At 39.9% G+C, this 15,531-nt stretch overlaps 1 protein-coding gene across 1 annotated transcript in view; it reads left to right on the top strand.

Annotated features, from left to right (window-relative positions):
• The window catches only part of LOC105495927 (zinc finger protein 680), a 61,964-nt gene that overhangs the window by 17,714 nt on the left and 28,719 nt on the right, over positions 1-15,531 (top strand). Inside the window, exons 2-3 of the mRNA XM_024797336.2 lie at positions 3,866-3,992; positions 4,495-4,590. Of these exons, the coding sequence (XP_024653104.1) occupies positions 3,866-3,992; positions 4,495-4,590 (223 nt within the window). The remainder of the gene's footprint in view (positions 1-3,865; positions 3,993-4,494; positions 4,591-15,531) is intronic.

A 15,531-nucleotide genomic window follows, 5' to 3' on the forward strand; every position in this document is an offset into this window, starting at 1 on the left:
CTGTGGAGTCTTGCCTCACCAAACTGATTAGAAGAAATTAGTTTTGGCTGGTGAGTCCTGCAGCCTTTTTAGAACTGGTGCCCATAACTCTTTGAAACTCAGAAGCAGATAAATGGGAAAAATAAAGTATTTATTTTGAGGCCTTAAGTTTTTATTTTTAATTTTTTTATCAAAACCAGGACTTGCTGAGATGTTCCATGTAGCAACTTGTTTTCTGTTACTGCAGATTTAGTAGTTGCTCCATAAGCCACAAAAAAGTAAATATAAACACAATAAAAAATTTTTCTAAACTACATTAAGCTTTTCTGTATCCCTCTCATCTGTCTATATTTAGCTTTTATTTTATACATCTTCAAAAAAAAAAAAAATCAATGACAGAAACAGAAGAAATAAAAATCCTGGGCTCTTTATCCTGAGATTTATTGAACACCTCATACCAACTCCCAGGGTGTTATGAGGATTAAATCAAATAATGTATTTTTCCCAGCACAATGCTCTGTAACACTTGAGGACATAGCACTTGCTTAATAAACGTTACGCTAGTGCATGTGTACATGTTGTTTTCCGAATGCAGACTCATTCAAACGTTGCTCCCTTTTGTTTCCTCCGTAAACTTTATTTATTTATTTATTTATTTTTTTGAGACGGAGTCTCGCTCTGTCGCCCAGGCTGGAGTGCAGTGGCGCGATCTCGGCTCACTGCAAGCTCCGCCTCCCGGGTTCACGCCATTCTCCTGCCTCAGCCTCCCGAGTAGCTGGGACTACAGGCGCCCACAACCGCGCCCGGCTAATTTTTTGTATTTTTAGTAGAGACGGGGTTTCACCGTGGTCTCGATCTCCTGACCTTGTGATCCGCCCGCCTCGGCCTCCCAAAGTGCTGGGATTACAGGCGTGAGCCACCGCGCCCGGCTCCTCTGTAAACTTTAAAGGACCAGCAAAGAATATGATACTTGAGGATGGAGATTGGTTGTCTTTGTGTTGTGATGAGAGTGCTGAGTTTAAGGGAGTCTGTGCTGTGCCTGCTTTCTCCAGCTAATGCTGATAATGAGCCCAGGAAGAGCAACATCAGCATTGACAGGGGATTTGTTTAAAACACCCATTCATGCACCCTTTCCAAACCTGCAGAATCACATTACATAGAGTGGGACCAAAACTATCAAGTGATTTATAAGCTCATTAAGGCTTGAGAGGCAATGCTTAGCTAAGTGGTTATCAGCCCAGGCTTCTAATTAGGATTACATGGCTAATTTAAAAAATCTTACTTGTGCCCTTTCCACAGGTTCTGTTAATTGTTCTTGGTGGAAGCATCCATATTGTTCTAAGTAAGGGCCTCATGTGACTCTTAAAATGAGGACAGAGTCAAGTATGAGGGGTTCAGGATACATTCATGAGAGATAAGTTCCACCTTTGCATTCAGGGTTGGTCACAGGGCCTGTTCTGTTCAGGTTTGGTAGAGACAGGTCAGTGTGGCCCATATTGCCATTATTGTAGCAGAAATTGGTGGTGTCTGTGCCAGGGGAGGGCACCTGAGAACAGGAAAAGGAAAAGGAAAATATATATATTTAAGAGACGGAGTCTCACTCTATCGCCCAGGCTGGAGTGCAGTGGCACTATCTCAGCTCACCGCAACCTCTGCCTTCCGGGTTCTAGCAATTCTCCTGCCTCAGCCTCCTGAATATCTGGGATTACAGGCTCATGCTGCCATGCCCACCTTATTTTTTTGTATTTTAGTAGAGATGGGGTTTCACCATGTTGCCCAGGCTGGTCTCGAACTCCTGAGCTCAGGCAATCCACCAGCCTTGGCCTCCCAGTGTGCTAGGATTACTGGCCTGAGCCACTGTGCCTGGCCGAGAAACTTATATTTTTATCTTCATGGAGTGTCTCATTGTTCCTGAATCCCTTCTTGTATAAAGGACAGAAGTGGGTGGACTTTTTCTCCAGGTTTTGGTTTTTCTGCCTGTGGGTGTGGCGGTAGCAGGTAAACAGGGGGTGCTGATACCTTTAGAGGCATGTTCTCAAGATACGAGTGTAATTTGTCCAGAGAATCTCATCTGAGAAGGAATTCCAAAAAAGGAGAAAGAGGAAGAATTGGTTCTTTTTTTTTTTTACTTAAACCTGTCTCAGATCAAGAGCTGTGTCCACTCTTCCTCCTGGAATACCATGTGTTTAGTACTTGCAAACCTTTACTTCTCTGCTTGATCTTTTCCTCCCTAATGAGCTAGTTTCAATTACTTTAAAAATTCATTATAATAGTCAAGGGTCTCTGAAAAATATTTTTCCTGTGTACCAGAGCCGCCTTTATATTCTCTGCATCGTGGCTTCTTATGTGCCACGCAGAATTCTCATTATGAATTTATAATCTGCAATATTAAAAATATTTCCTTTGTAGCTGTTGAATTATGGGAATGTGTGGATACTCAAGATTTCTACTGGGGAAAAGCTGGGGTCCTTAGTAAAGAAAAAGAACATGTAATGTTGAGGATCCACCTGTGTTCTCCATTAGCTCTATACAGAAAAGGACCAAGAAAATGCTTATTTAAACAGAATGGCATTTATTACCCAGGAAGTTCTGAAAAAATTTTTTAGGAGATTCCTGCTCTCTAGGGTGCTGAAGAAAGACTACTTAAAATCACTAACAGTACAGTAAATAGGAGACATCTGTATTTTGAACTTTGCATAAAATTGATGTTTCTTTATGGTTAAATTTAGATTATAATTTACTTTTCGGGAGCAGTATTCCAGCAGTGATGCTGTGTTCTTTGTGCATCAGCACATCATAAAAATTTGTTCCTAGTGCAGTTGATGTTAATGATTCACTTGGCTAAAGAGCTCTCTGACAAGTGTTTTTTTTTATAGAGTTAATTACTTTTCTCTTCATTAGTAAGTATCTTCATACAGCTGATGTGCATAAATTATCACATTTGATTGGGCAGCTGCCTTTTTTTCTTAGGTTTTATTTGCATATATGTCTTTGGAAGATGAAGGCGCTCATCTTTATTTACAAGCCAGAAAAACTGGGAAAAACACAGGTTCTTTTTTGTTTGTTTGTTTGTTTTAGATGGAGTCTTGCTCTGTTGCCCAGGCTGGAATGCACTGGTGCAATCTCAGCTCATTGCAACCTCCGCCTCCTGGGTTCAAGCGATTCTCCTGCCTCAGCCTCCCAAGTAGCTGGAATTACAGATGCACACCATCGTGCCCGGCTAATTTTTACATTTTTTTTAGTAGAGATGGGGTTTCGCTATGTTGGGCAGGCTGGTTTCGAACTCGTGACCTCAGATGATCTGTCTGGCTCAGCCTCCCAAAGTGCTGGGATTACAGGCGTGAGCCACTGTGCCCAGCTAACACAGACTCTTGTACTTAGTGGATGTTTGACAAAATATTCTTCTTGGGCCAAAAACATTGGCATTACTGGTGAGCTTGTTGGAAATTCAGAAATTCAAACTTTATTCTAGATCCTTAAAAAAAATAGGCATAATAAGATCTTCAGTTTATTGTACACATTAAAATTTGAGATGTACCTTCTAACTCAACGTGTCTTTTCCATCTGAAAAAATATATACAACTCGTGTATGATGTAAATATAGCATTCAAAAATTTACACGTTTGTATTCATGTCTTTTTATACTTTTTCATTCAAAAAAGTATATATACACTGATGTTGTGGATCTTGTGCTGTTCTGTTATCTGAGTTAAAGAATACATTAGATAATATTTCTGCATTTAAATTTATTTTATTGTATAATTTTAGTCACTCCTTTAAGTCAGAATCCGTTTTCTATATTGTCTTACTTTGCCTTGAGCCAAAATAAAAATTCTGCCCATGGTTATTTAGTAAATATATATGTGTGTGTGTGTGTGTTTTTCAGGGACCATTGACATTTAGGGATGTGGCCATAGAATTCTCTCTAGAGGAGTGGCAATGCCTGGACACTGCACAACGGAATTTATACAGGAAAGTGATGTTTGAGAACTACCGAAACCTGGTCTTCCTGGGTGAGGATAACTTCAACACACAATTCCTAATATGCCTTAAAAGTTTTATTTCTCTGTTTTTGTATAACTTGTGGTAATTTGTGCTTTGCATAAATGAGTTTCAGATCCCTGTTTTCAAGAAAACCTTTGAGATTTGTCCGTGTAGAAAGAAAATTTCTTTATTATGTTTCATCTTGACCTGAACTTTACACATTCCTGAGCTGATCTGTATCCTTCACTTTAGATTAGTGGTAATTACAGAAATGTGATGGCATAAAATGTTGTTGCCCACACCTTAAAATTTAATTGCCACCACCAATTTTTGATTCAGTAGTACTGGGTAGTGAAATTAAAGACCTACAAATTTTAAGTATTTTCTCACTATTTAGAAATGTCTTATAAATTAGTAATTTGGGATTAATTTACTAGAATATGCTATGACATTCTCTTTACTGAGCACATTAGTAGGTCAGTAATTGGAGGAGATGAGCAAGATTCATGTTATTTATTTTTAATAAAACAGGTATTGCTGTCTCTAAGCCTCACCTGATAACCTGTTTGGAGCAAGGAAAAGAGCCGTGGAATAGGAAGAGACAGGAGATGGTAGCCAAACCCCCAGGTAGGTGAAAATGATAGCGAATACAACAGATGACACGGATGAGAGGTCCAAAGGTCAAAGAGAAAGTCAGTTCTTGACATGGAATTTGGGAAGCTATGTTCCAGAGAAAGTAGTTTCTGGGAAGCTCTTGTTTTCTTTTCTCTTGTTCTCACATAGGGGCATCTTCTTTCTTATGCTCTTAAATTCTCTAAAAATTCTACTTCCCCATCAGTGATCTTCCTTCAAGTTTACTGTGAGCCAGAATCCTCTTTGTGGCTTATAAGAGACTGCACAATCTGACTGATGTTCCATTGTTTTAGGGACACACAAATATCTGCAAAATTTTGAGAAACTCTGTTATTTTTTAAGTTCTCTTTTTACATCATGTCTGAAATATGTGTGATTAGTGGTTTCTTTTCCAATTTTTTGATTCATTTTTCTGCACACTTTGTCTTGTTTTTATTTAGTCTTTTTTGATAGTCTTGAAATATAGTTTGAAATTATAAAGTATAATGTCCTTCTTTGTTCTTTTTCCTCAAGATTGCTTTGACTATTCAAAGTTTATTGTAGTTTCATATAAATTTTAGGATTTTATTTTTCATTGCTGTAAAAAAATGCCACTGGAGTTTCGATAGGGAGTTCATTGAATCCATAGATTATTTTGGATAATATGGCACTTTAACAGTATTTATGCTTTCAATCCATAGACATAAAGTATTTTAAAATGTATTTGTGTTGACCAGGCACAGTGGCTCAACTGTAATCCCAGCACTTTGGGAGGCCTGTAATCCCAGCACTTTGGGAAGCCAAGGCAGGGAGATCATTGAGGTCACGAGTTTGAGATCAGCCTGGCCATCAGGGTGAAATCCCATCTCTACTAGCCTGGCCTGATGGCAGGTGCCTGTAATCCCAGCTACCCAAAAGGCTGAGGCAGGAGAATTGCTTTAACCCAGGAGGTGGAGGCTGCAGTGAGCTGAGATTCCACCACTGCACTCCAGCCTGTGTGACAGAGACTCTGTCTCAAAAAAATGTAATTATTTGCCTCTTCTCTAATGTATTTCATTAATATATTTTTATTGTAAAGATTTTTTTACCTCCTTATATAACTTTGTTCTCAGAAATGATTTTAATGCTACTATAAATAAGATTATTTTCTTAATCAGTTTGCTTAAGTGTATGGAACTTAAACTTGTATGTTAATTTTATATTTTGCCAAATTACCTAGTGTATTTATTAATTTAAACAGGTTTTAGTATAGTTTATAATTTTTTATATACAAGAGCATGTGATCTATAAGCAGCAAGTTTTTACTCATTTGTCTTCAATTTCAATGAGTTTTAAAACTTTTTGATTAATTCTTCTGCCACATACTTGCAGTTCTATGTTAAAAGTATTTACAGTGGGTACAATATAGTTTTGCATTGGTGTCTGAATTTAAAGGAGCAAACACCTCTTTAAGTTTTTATAAACTGGTTTCAGGAGGTAAAGATTTTTTTTTTTGTTGGGTTCTCAGGGTGATGAGATGCCCTCTGGGTTTGTAGTAGAGAGCGGTGTAGCTTGGTCACCAGGCTGCTGGGTCTGCACTAGGGCTCACCTTTAGTTGGCTTAACAGGGGCTTGGGTAATTGTAATTTCCATTATATTTTGGAACAGACTAAATATTTTTCTGGATGTTGCTCTGTAGGGCAGACAGTAGGGCACGTTTTCGTAATTGGGTCTATATATGGTGGGCCTTATATCAGAATGTGGATGAGTATGGCTTTCACCGAGTATCAAAGAGGTTTTTTTCAGATCACTGTGGGTTCCTATATAGGCAGAATAGGCCATGAACTATAGCTCAGGGAGCTGGAACTGAGTCATTAAACTGCTTCAGAAACCACAGTAAAGGACAAGGTCTGCGGGCCTGCCTGCGTGGCTATAAATGGGTGTCTTCCTACAGGCTTCTGGAGGGCAGGTCTCTCCCAGTCTGTGGCTGGGAGGAGTTTGGGATGATTAGAGAGTAAGTTCAGAATTCTCAGTGGGACTAAATTTGGTGGGCCATTTCCTGGTCTGTAGCTTAGAACAGGGGTCTTGTATTTTTCCACCTGAATGAGGGCTTGCCTTCTGAAAAGAACGCTCCTTAATCTTAGACTGTAGCAGAGTTTCACAACACCTTCTCTGGATCTCAAAGCTCTCTTAAAGGCACTTATTTTTGAGATGGGTTTTGGCTTCATAACCCAGGCTGGTCTTGAAATCCTGGCCTGAAGCAGTTCCCCAACCTAAATGTACCGTGTAGCTTCCATTACAGGTGTGAGCCATGGCTCACATAAACGCATTTTTGTCAGGGATGGCTGATAAATTTTCTTGTTGTGGGATGATAAGCAAATAGGGAACCTTTTATTTATCCATCTTACTGATGTCACTCTCTATATATATTACTTTCTATTTTCTATTTCAAATTTTTCTGTACTTTAGGTTCAGACATTTAGGACAATATGCTAGAATTTACATGATATGGCTGATGTTACTTATAAATTTAAGTTTGCTGCAGGCAAACAGGAATTATAGTATTTTCATCCACTTTCTTAAGCATATATCTAAATAACAACATAACTAATTTCTAAGTTTTTTATTTTATTTTATTTTATTTTGAGAGGGAGTCTCGCTGTGTCTACCAGGCTGGAGTGCAGTGGTGCAATCTTGGCTCACTGCAAGCTCTGCCTCCCGGGTTCACGCCATTCTCCTGCCTCAGCCTCCCAAGTAGCTGGGACTACAGGCGCCCGCCACCACGCCCAGCTAATTTTTTTTTGTATTTTTAGTAGAGACAGGGTTTCACTGTGTTAGCCAGGATGTGCTCGATCTCCTGACCTCGTGATCCACCCGCCTCGGCCTCCCGAAGTGCTGGGATTACAGGCGTGAGCCACCGCGCCCGGCCGCATTTGTTTTATATATAAGAAGTGCTAACCATATTCTGCAAAATATATAATTTTTAAATTTAGCAATGCAAGGCTATTGTTTTGCTCTGAAGGTTGAATTACAGCAGTTTTATTTTGTGTAAGAATAGCATATATTTAAAACAAAAAACTTATTAATTTCTTTTAAATTTTTATTATAAATTTATTGTTATAATCTTTTATTTATAATTGTACTGTTTTTTTCTGAAATTTTATTGCAACACAGCACATGCCAATGATTTGAAATACCTGCTTTCCATGAGTACACACAGTCAAATATTGTAATTATCTAGACAAATTCTTTTTTAATGGTACATAAATATTGCAAACCGGATTTTGTGAGTAAACATTTCTCTAGTTATTGTTTTGTAGTTCCATATTAGTGTTTTATTTAGTGTAGGTTTTTAAACATCAGTTTATTGTGATTTTTTGTTTTACTTATATATTTAGACATTTTGCAATTCTGTTTATAAACTTTAAGTCAAAATGAGGTTTAATTAAAAGATAAATCAGCTGGGTGCAGTGGCTCAGCCCTGTAATCCCAGCACTTTGGGAGCCTAAGGTGGGCGGATCGAAGGTCAGGAGTTTGAGACCAGCATGGCCAATATGGTGAAACCCCATTCTACTAAAAATACAAAAATTAGCCTGGCATGGTGGCGGGTGCCTGTAGTCCCAGCTACTTGGGAGGCTGAGGCAGGGGAATCTCTTGAATCTAGGAGGCGGAGGTTACAGTGAGCTGAGATCACGCCACTGTACTCCAGCCTGTGTGACCGAGTGAGACTCCATCTCCAAAAAAAAAAAAGATAAATCAGCCATATGTCTATCACAATCAGTTTATATATGTGTGTGCTTTTATCTACAAATATGACCTCAATTTTGGTTATGGCTTATTTTGTATATATTCTTTCTTAGCTGATTTTCAGTGGTTGTCCTATCATCTCTAAGTGAGTAGTCATGGAAATCGCCTTCTTTTCATCATGTGTTTAATGATGAATATGTATTTCTTTTGCATGAGAGAAACACTTTTGTGATTTGAAGATAATTTTTGAAAAGATACATAATTCTGTATTTTTTCAGTTTTTCTTTTAAAAAATTGTGAAAATATAACATAAAATTTACCATCTTAAATTCATTGAAGTGTACATTTCAGGGCCAGGCATGGTGGTGGCTTACATCTGTAATCCGGGGATTTTGAGAGGCCAAGACAGGAGGATCACTTAAGCCCAAAATTTGGAGACCAGCTTGGGCAACATGTGAAGACCCAGTCTCTACAAAAAAAAAAAAACGTTTTTTAAAGACAGGCATGGTGGTGTGCACTTGGGGTTTCAGCTACTTGGGAGATTGATGGTGGAGGATTTGCTTGAACCTGGTTGAGGCTACAGTGAGCCATAATTGTGCCACTGCACTCCAACTTGGGTGACAGAGTGAGATCCTGTCAGAATAAAAGTTGTACATTTCAAGCCTGTTAAGTGTATTCACACTGTTAGGCAAAATACTTCTAAAAGTTTTACATCTTGTAAAACTAAAACTCAGTACACATTACGTAACAACTGCCCATTTTACTCTCTCTTCAGCCCTTGACAGACAACACCCTTCCACTTTCTGTTTTTATGAGTGTGACTACTTAAGATATCTCATAGAAGTAGAATCATACAGTATCCATCATTTTGTTACTGGCTCATTTTAGGTGAGATAATTCTCTCAACATTTACATTAAAATGGGACAAGATTTTCTTTGTTTTTTTTGAGACGAAGTTTTGCTCCTGTTGCCCATGCTGGAGTGCGATGGTGCCATCTTGTCTTACCTCTGCCTCCCAGGTTCAAGCAGTTCTCCTCCCTCAGCCTCCCAATTTTTTTTTTAAGGCTGAATAATATTCCACACCCGGATTGCTTCAGCGTTTTGGCTTTTTTTTTTTTTTTTTTGAGACCGAGTCTCGCTCTGTTGCTCAGGCTGGAGTGCAGTGGCGCGATCTCGGCTCACTGCAAGCTCCACCTCCCGGGTTCACGCCATTCTCCTGCCTCAGCCTCCCAAGTAGCTGGGACTGCAGGCGGCCGCCACCACCCCCGGCTAGTTTTTTGTATTTTTTTTAGTAGAGACGGGGTTTCACCGTGTTAGCCAGGATGGTCTCAATCTCCTGACCTCGTGATCCGCCCACCTCCTCCCTCGGCCTCCTAAAGTGCTGGGATTACAGGATGAGCCACTGTGCTCGACTGGCCCTTTTTTTTTTTTTTTTTGTGATGGAGTCTTGCTCTGCCTCCCAGGCTGGAGTGCAATGGCAGGATCAGATATCGGCTCACTGCAGTCTCCGCCTCCCAGGTTCAAGCGATTCTCGTGCCTCAGCCTCCTGAGTAAACTGGGATTACAGGCACCTGCCACCACACCTGGCTAAATTTTGTGTATTTAGTAGAGACGAGGTTTCACCATGTTGGCAAAGCTGGTCTCAAACTCCTGACCTCAGGCGACCTGCCCGCCTCGACCTCCCAAAGTGCTGGAATTACAGGTGTGAGCCACCGTGCCTGGCCATGTTTTGGCTTTTGTGAATGCTGGTACAAGAAGCATAAATGTTCAAATATGTCTTCCAGGTCCTGTGTTGCATAGTTTGGATGTAGATCCATAAGTGGGATTGCTGTGTTTATTTTATTTATTTTTTTTTTTTGAGACGGAGTCTCGCTCTGTTGCCCAGGCTGGAGTGCAGTGGCCGGATCTCAGCTCACTGCAAGCTCTGCCCCCCGGGTTTACGCCATTCTCCTGCCTCAGCCTCCCGAGTAGCTGGGACTACAGGCGCCCGCCACCTCGCCCGGCTAGTTTTTTGTATTTTTAGTAGAGACGGGGTTTCACTGTGTTAGCCAGGATGTTCTCGATCTCCTGACCTCGTGATCCGCCCGACTCGGCCTCCCAAAGTGCTGGGATTACAGGCTTGAGCCACCGGGCCCGGCCGCTGCTGTGTTTAATAATAATTCAATTTTTAATTATTTGAGGAACATTTATAACATTTGTCAATAATGGTTGCATCCTTGTTTTGCACCAACAATTAACATGGATTTTATTTTCATTGCATCATCAACTGGGTGTTTTCTAGAAAACTTTTAGTGGCTATTATAATGGATGTGAGAGGATTCTGTTTTTCATCGTGACTTTCATGCATTTGTCTACAAATTAGTATTTTTGTGTATCCTTTCAAATGCTTTTTTGCATTTGTATCATTTTGATGAAAATTTAGTTCAATTATTTGTCCAATTCTAAGTCATTATTCAACTTTATAATTCAGTTTTAATAGTTGTTTATATATTCTGAATATTAACTCCTATCACATGTGATTTGCAGATATTTTCACCCATTTCCTAAGAGACATCACTACTCTTGAATGTTTTCTTTGATTTGCAGAAATTTTGAAGTATAGTGTAGTTCAGTTATTCTGCTCTTCTCTTTGTTGCTCATGCATTTAATGTCGTATCTAAGAAAATGGTGCCAATATGAATGTCATGTTTTTCCCTATATTTTTTCTAAGAGATAGTTATTTTTTAAATTTCTAAATATTTTATTTCAAATATTCTTTGTATATAGTTCAAGGAAAGGATTCAGCTTTATCAGCGTAGATAACCTGATTTCAACGTTAGTTTTTGAAAAGATTATCTTTTCTCTATTATGCGTTGTGACTTAGTGAAAGATCATTTGATCATACACAAAAGGGTTCTTTTCTGGGCTCTCTATTCTGTTTTTGTTTTTGTTTTTTTTTTTTTTTTGGAGTCTCACTCTGTCGCCCAGTCTGGAGTGCAGTGGCGCTATCTCAGCTCACTGCAAGCTCCGCCTCCCGGGTTCACGCCATTCTACTGCCTCAGCCTCCCAAATAAGTGGGACTACAGGTGCCCGCCACCACGCCTGGCTAATTTTTTTGTATTTTTCGTAGAGACGGGGTTTCACCATGTTAGCCAGGATGGTCTGGATCTCCTGACCTCGTGATCCACCCGCCTCAGCCTCCCGAAGTGCTGGGGTTACAGTCGTGAGCCACTGTGCCTGGCCGTCTATTCTGTTTTTTATCTCTTTATATGTCATTGTGTCCGTGCGCCACATTGTTTTTACTGTTGTAGCTTTTAATATGTTTTTCAATCAGGAAGTATAATGCTTTTTTTTCATGGTTGTTTAGCTAGTTATAGACATAATCAAGACAGGGTCTCACTTCATTGCCCAGGCTACTTTCAAACTCCTAGGCACAAGCAGTCCTTCTGCCTTGGCCTCCTGAAGTTCTAAGTTTACACATTTGAGCCACTACACCCAGCCTGTGTGTTTCATTTTCATATATTTTTGGATTTGCCAATTTTTCCTTTGCTTTTAATTCCTAGTTTTATTAAGTTTTTTTGTTTGTTTGTTTTGTTTCTTTGAGACGGAGTCTCGCTCTGTGGCCCAAGCTGGAGTGCAGTGGCGTGATCTCAGCTTGCTGCAAGCTCCGCCTCCTGGGTTCATGCCATTCTCCTGTCTCAGCCTCCCTGAGTAGCTGGGACTACAGGTGCCCACCCCCATGCCCGGCTAATTTTTTTGTATTTTTAGTAGAGACGGCATTTCACCGTGTTAGCCAGGATAGTCTTAATCCTCTGACCTCATGATCCGCCCGCCTTAGCCTCCCAGAGTGCTGGGATTACAGGCGTAAGCCACCGTGCCTGGCCCTTATTAAGTTTTTGTTAGAAAACACATAGTGTATGATTTTGGTGTTCTTAGATTTATTCATCATTGTTGTTTTGAGACAGAATCTTACTGTCACTCAGGCTGGAGTGCAGTGGCATAATTTTGGCTAACTGTAGCCTGAGCCTCTTGGACTCAAGTGATCCTTCCACCTCAGCTCCCCGTGTAGCTGAAACTACAGACATGCACTATCATGTCTAGCTGTTTTTTTATTATTATTTGTAGGGATAGGGCCTCACTGTGTTACCTAGGCTGGTCTCAAACTTCTTGTCCCAAGTGATTCTCCCACCTTGGTCTTCCAAAGTGTTGGAATTATAAGCATGAGTCACTGCACCTAGATGTTATTGTTAAATTTAGTAAGACCCATTATGTGTTTTAACAGAATACACTAGGTGCAAATAAAAATATTATATATTCTCTTGCTTTTGACTGAGAAGTTTTTTTATGAGTCTGTTAAGCCTAGTTGGTCTATGCTATGGTTTGGATGTCCATGTTCTCCAGACCTCTTGTTGCAATGTAATCCTTAATGTTGGATGTGGGACCTGGTAGGAGGTGTTTGGGTCATGGGGGCAAATTCCTGACGCCATCCTCTTGGTAATCAGAAAGTTTACACTCTGTTAATTCAAATGAAAGCTGCTTCATTAAAAGAACGCGTTTCCTTCACCTCACACTTGCTCTGTCTCTTACCATGTGATATGTCCAGTTACTCTTTGCCTTCCACCATGATCGTAAGCTTCCTGAGACCCTCACCAGAAGCAGATGCTGGCACACACTTCTTGTACAGTCTGCCAAAATGTGAGCCAAATAAACATGTTTCTTTATAAATCATCCACTCTCAGCTATTCTTCTATATGCAAAATAATCAGTACAGTCTATAATATCTAAGTTTTCTGTTTTCTTATTGATCTTCTATCTTAATTTTCTATTATTAAAAATAGGGTCTTGATGTTGCTATGTATTTCTTTCTTCACTTTTGTCAATATTTGCTTTATATATTTTGGAGACCTGATGTTATTAATACACATACATATAGATAGATAAATATGATAGTTATAGATTCCTGGTAAATTGACCCATTTTACTTACCATTATATAATATCAGTCTTTAATTAATGCTACAACTTGATTTGTTTGTGTTTTTGTTTTTATGAGACAGAATCTCACTCTGTTGCCCAGGCTGGAGTGCAGTGGTGTGATCTCGACTCACTGCCACCTCTGCCTCCTGAGTTCAAGCAATTCTCTTGCCTCAGCCTCCTGAGTAGCTGGGATTACAGGTGTGTGCTACAATGCCGGGCTACTTTTTGTATTTTGGGTAGAGATGGGATTTCATCGTTTTGTCCAGGCTGGTCTCGAATTACTGACCTCAAGTGATTCGCCTGCTTTGTACTCCCAAAGTGCTGGGATTACAGGCGTGAGCCACCATGCCTGGCCAAGTACTTGATTTAAAGCATATTATATGTAATATAATGATGACCATCTCACCCAATTGTGGTTACTATTGGCATGAAATAAGATTTTTTTCATTTTGTTACTTTCAGCCTATTTGACTCAATGCTAAAATCTATGCTTTTTTACTTAAGCCATTCAGGCGACTTATTTCTTTCTCTCTCTTTCTTTCTTTCTCTCTTTCTCTCTCTCTCTCTCTCTCTCTCCCCCACTCTCTCCGCCCTTTCCCTCCCCTCCCCTCCCTCCTTCCCTTCCTCCCTTCTTCCTTTCCTTCCTTCCTTCTTTCTTTCTCTCTTTCTCTCTTTCTTTCTTGGGGCCTCACTCTGTCAACCAGGCTGGTTTGCAGTGGCGTGATAATTAATGGCCTACTGCATCCTCAACTTTCTAAACTTAGAAAATTCTCTTACTTCAACCTCTCCAGTAGCTGGGTTACAAGTAAGCACCATCACATCCAGTTTTTTTGTATTTTTGGTAGAGACAGTGTTTTACCATGTTGTCCAGACTGGTCTCAAATTCTTATTATTTTTTTTAAATTTTATTTTTCTATAGGTTATTAGTGTTTGGTTACATGAGTAAGTTCTTTAGCGATAATTTTTTAGATTTTGGTGCACCCATCACTTAAGCAGTATTCACTGCACCCTATTTGTAGCCTTTTATCTCTCACCCCCTGCCCCACCCGACCCTCCCAAGTCCCCAAAGTTTATTGTATCGTTCTTATGCCTTTGCATCCTCATAGCTTAGCTCCTATGTATCAGTGAGAACATACGATGTTTGATTTTCCATTCCTGAGTTACTTCATTTAGAATAATTGTCTGCAGTCTCATCTAGGTCACTGCAAATGCCATTGATGCATTCCTTCTTATGACTGAGTAGTATTTTATCCTATATATATACCACAGTTTCTGTATCCCATTGTTGATTGATGGGCATTTGGGTTGGTTCCACAATTTTGCAATTGCAAATTGTGCTGCTATAAATGTGTGTGTGCAAGTATCTTTTTCAGATAGTAACTTCTTTTCCTGTGGGTATGTACCCAATAGTTGGGTTACTGGGTCAAATGGTAGTTCTACCTTTAGTTCTTTAAGGAATCTTCATACTGTTTTCCACAGTGGTTGTACTAGTTTACATTCCCACCAGCAGTGTAGAAGTGTTCCCTGATCACCACATCTATGCCAACATCTACTGTTTTATGGTTTTTTGATTATGATCATTCTTGCAAAAGTAAGGTTGTATTGCATTATGATTTTGATATGCATTTCCCTGATCATTAGTGATGCAGAACTTTTTTTTTTTTTTTTTTTTGAGACGGAGTCTCGCTCTGTCACCCAGGCTGGAGTGCAGTGGCCGGATCTCAGCTCACTGCAAGCTCCGCCTCCCGGGTTTACGCCATTCTCCTGCCTCAGCCTCCCGAGTAGCTGGGACTACAGGCGCCCGCCACCTCGCCCGGCTAGTTTTTTGTATTTTTTTTTAGTAGAGATGGGGTTTCACCGTGTTAGCCAGGATGGTCTCGATCTCCTGACCTCGTGATCCACCCGTCTCGTCCTCCCAAAGTGCTGGGATTACAGGCTTGAGCCACTGCGCCCAGCCAACATTTTTTCATATGTTTGTTGGCCATTTGTATATCTTCTTTTGAGAAATGTTTACTCATGTCCTTAGCCCACTTTTTGATGGGATTGTTTGTTTCTTTCTTGCTGATTTGAGTTCATTGTAGATTCGGGATATTAGTCCTTTGTCAGATGTATAAATTGTGAAGATCCTTTCCCACTCTGTGGGTTGTCTGTTTACTCTGCTGACTGTTCCTTTTGCTATGCAAAAAGCTCTTTTGTTTAATTAAGTTCCAGCTATTTATCTTTGTTTTTATTGCATTTGCTTTTGGGTTCTTGGTCATGAAATCCTTGCCTAAACC

The sequence above is a fragment of the Macaca nemestrina genome, chromosome 4, assembly GCF_043159975.1.
Source record: "Macaca nemestrina isolate mMacNem1 chromosome 4, mMacNem.hap1, whole genome shotgun sequence".
Taxonomy (NCBI): domain Eukaryota; kingdom Metazoa; phylum Chordata; class Mammalia; order Primates; family Cercopithecidae; genus Macaca; species Macaca nemestrina.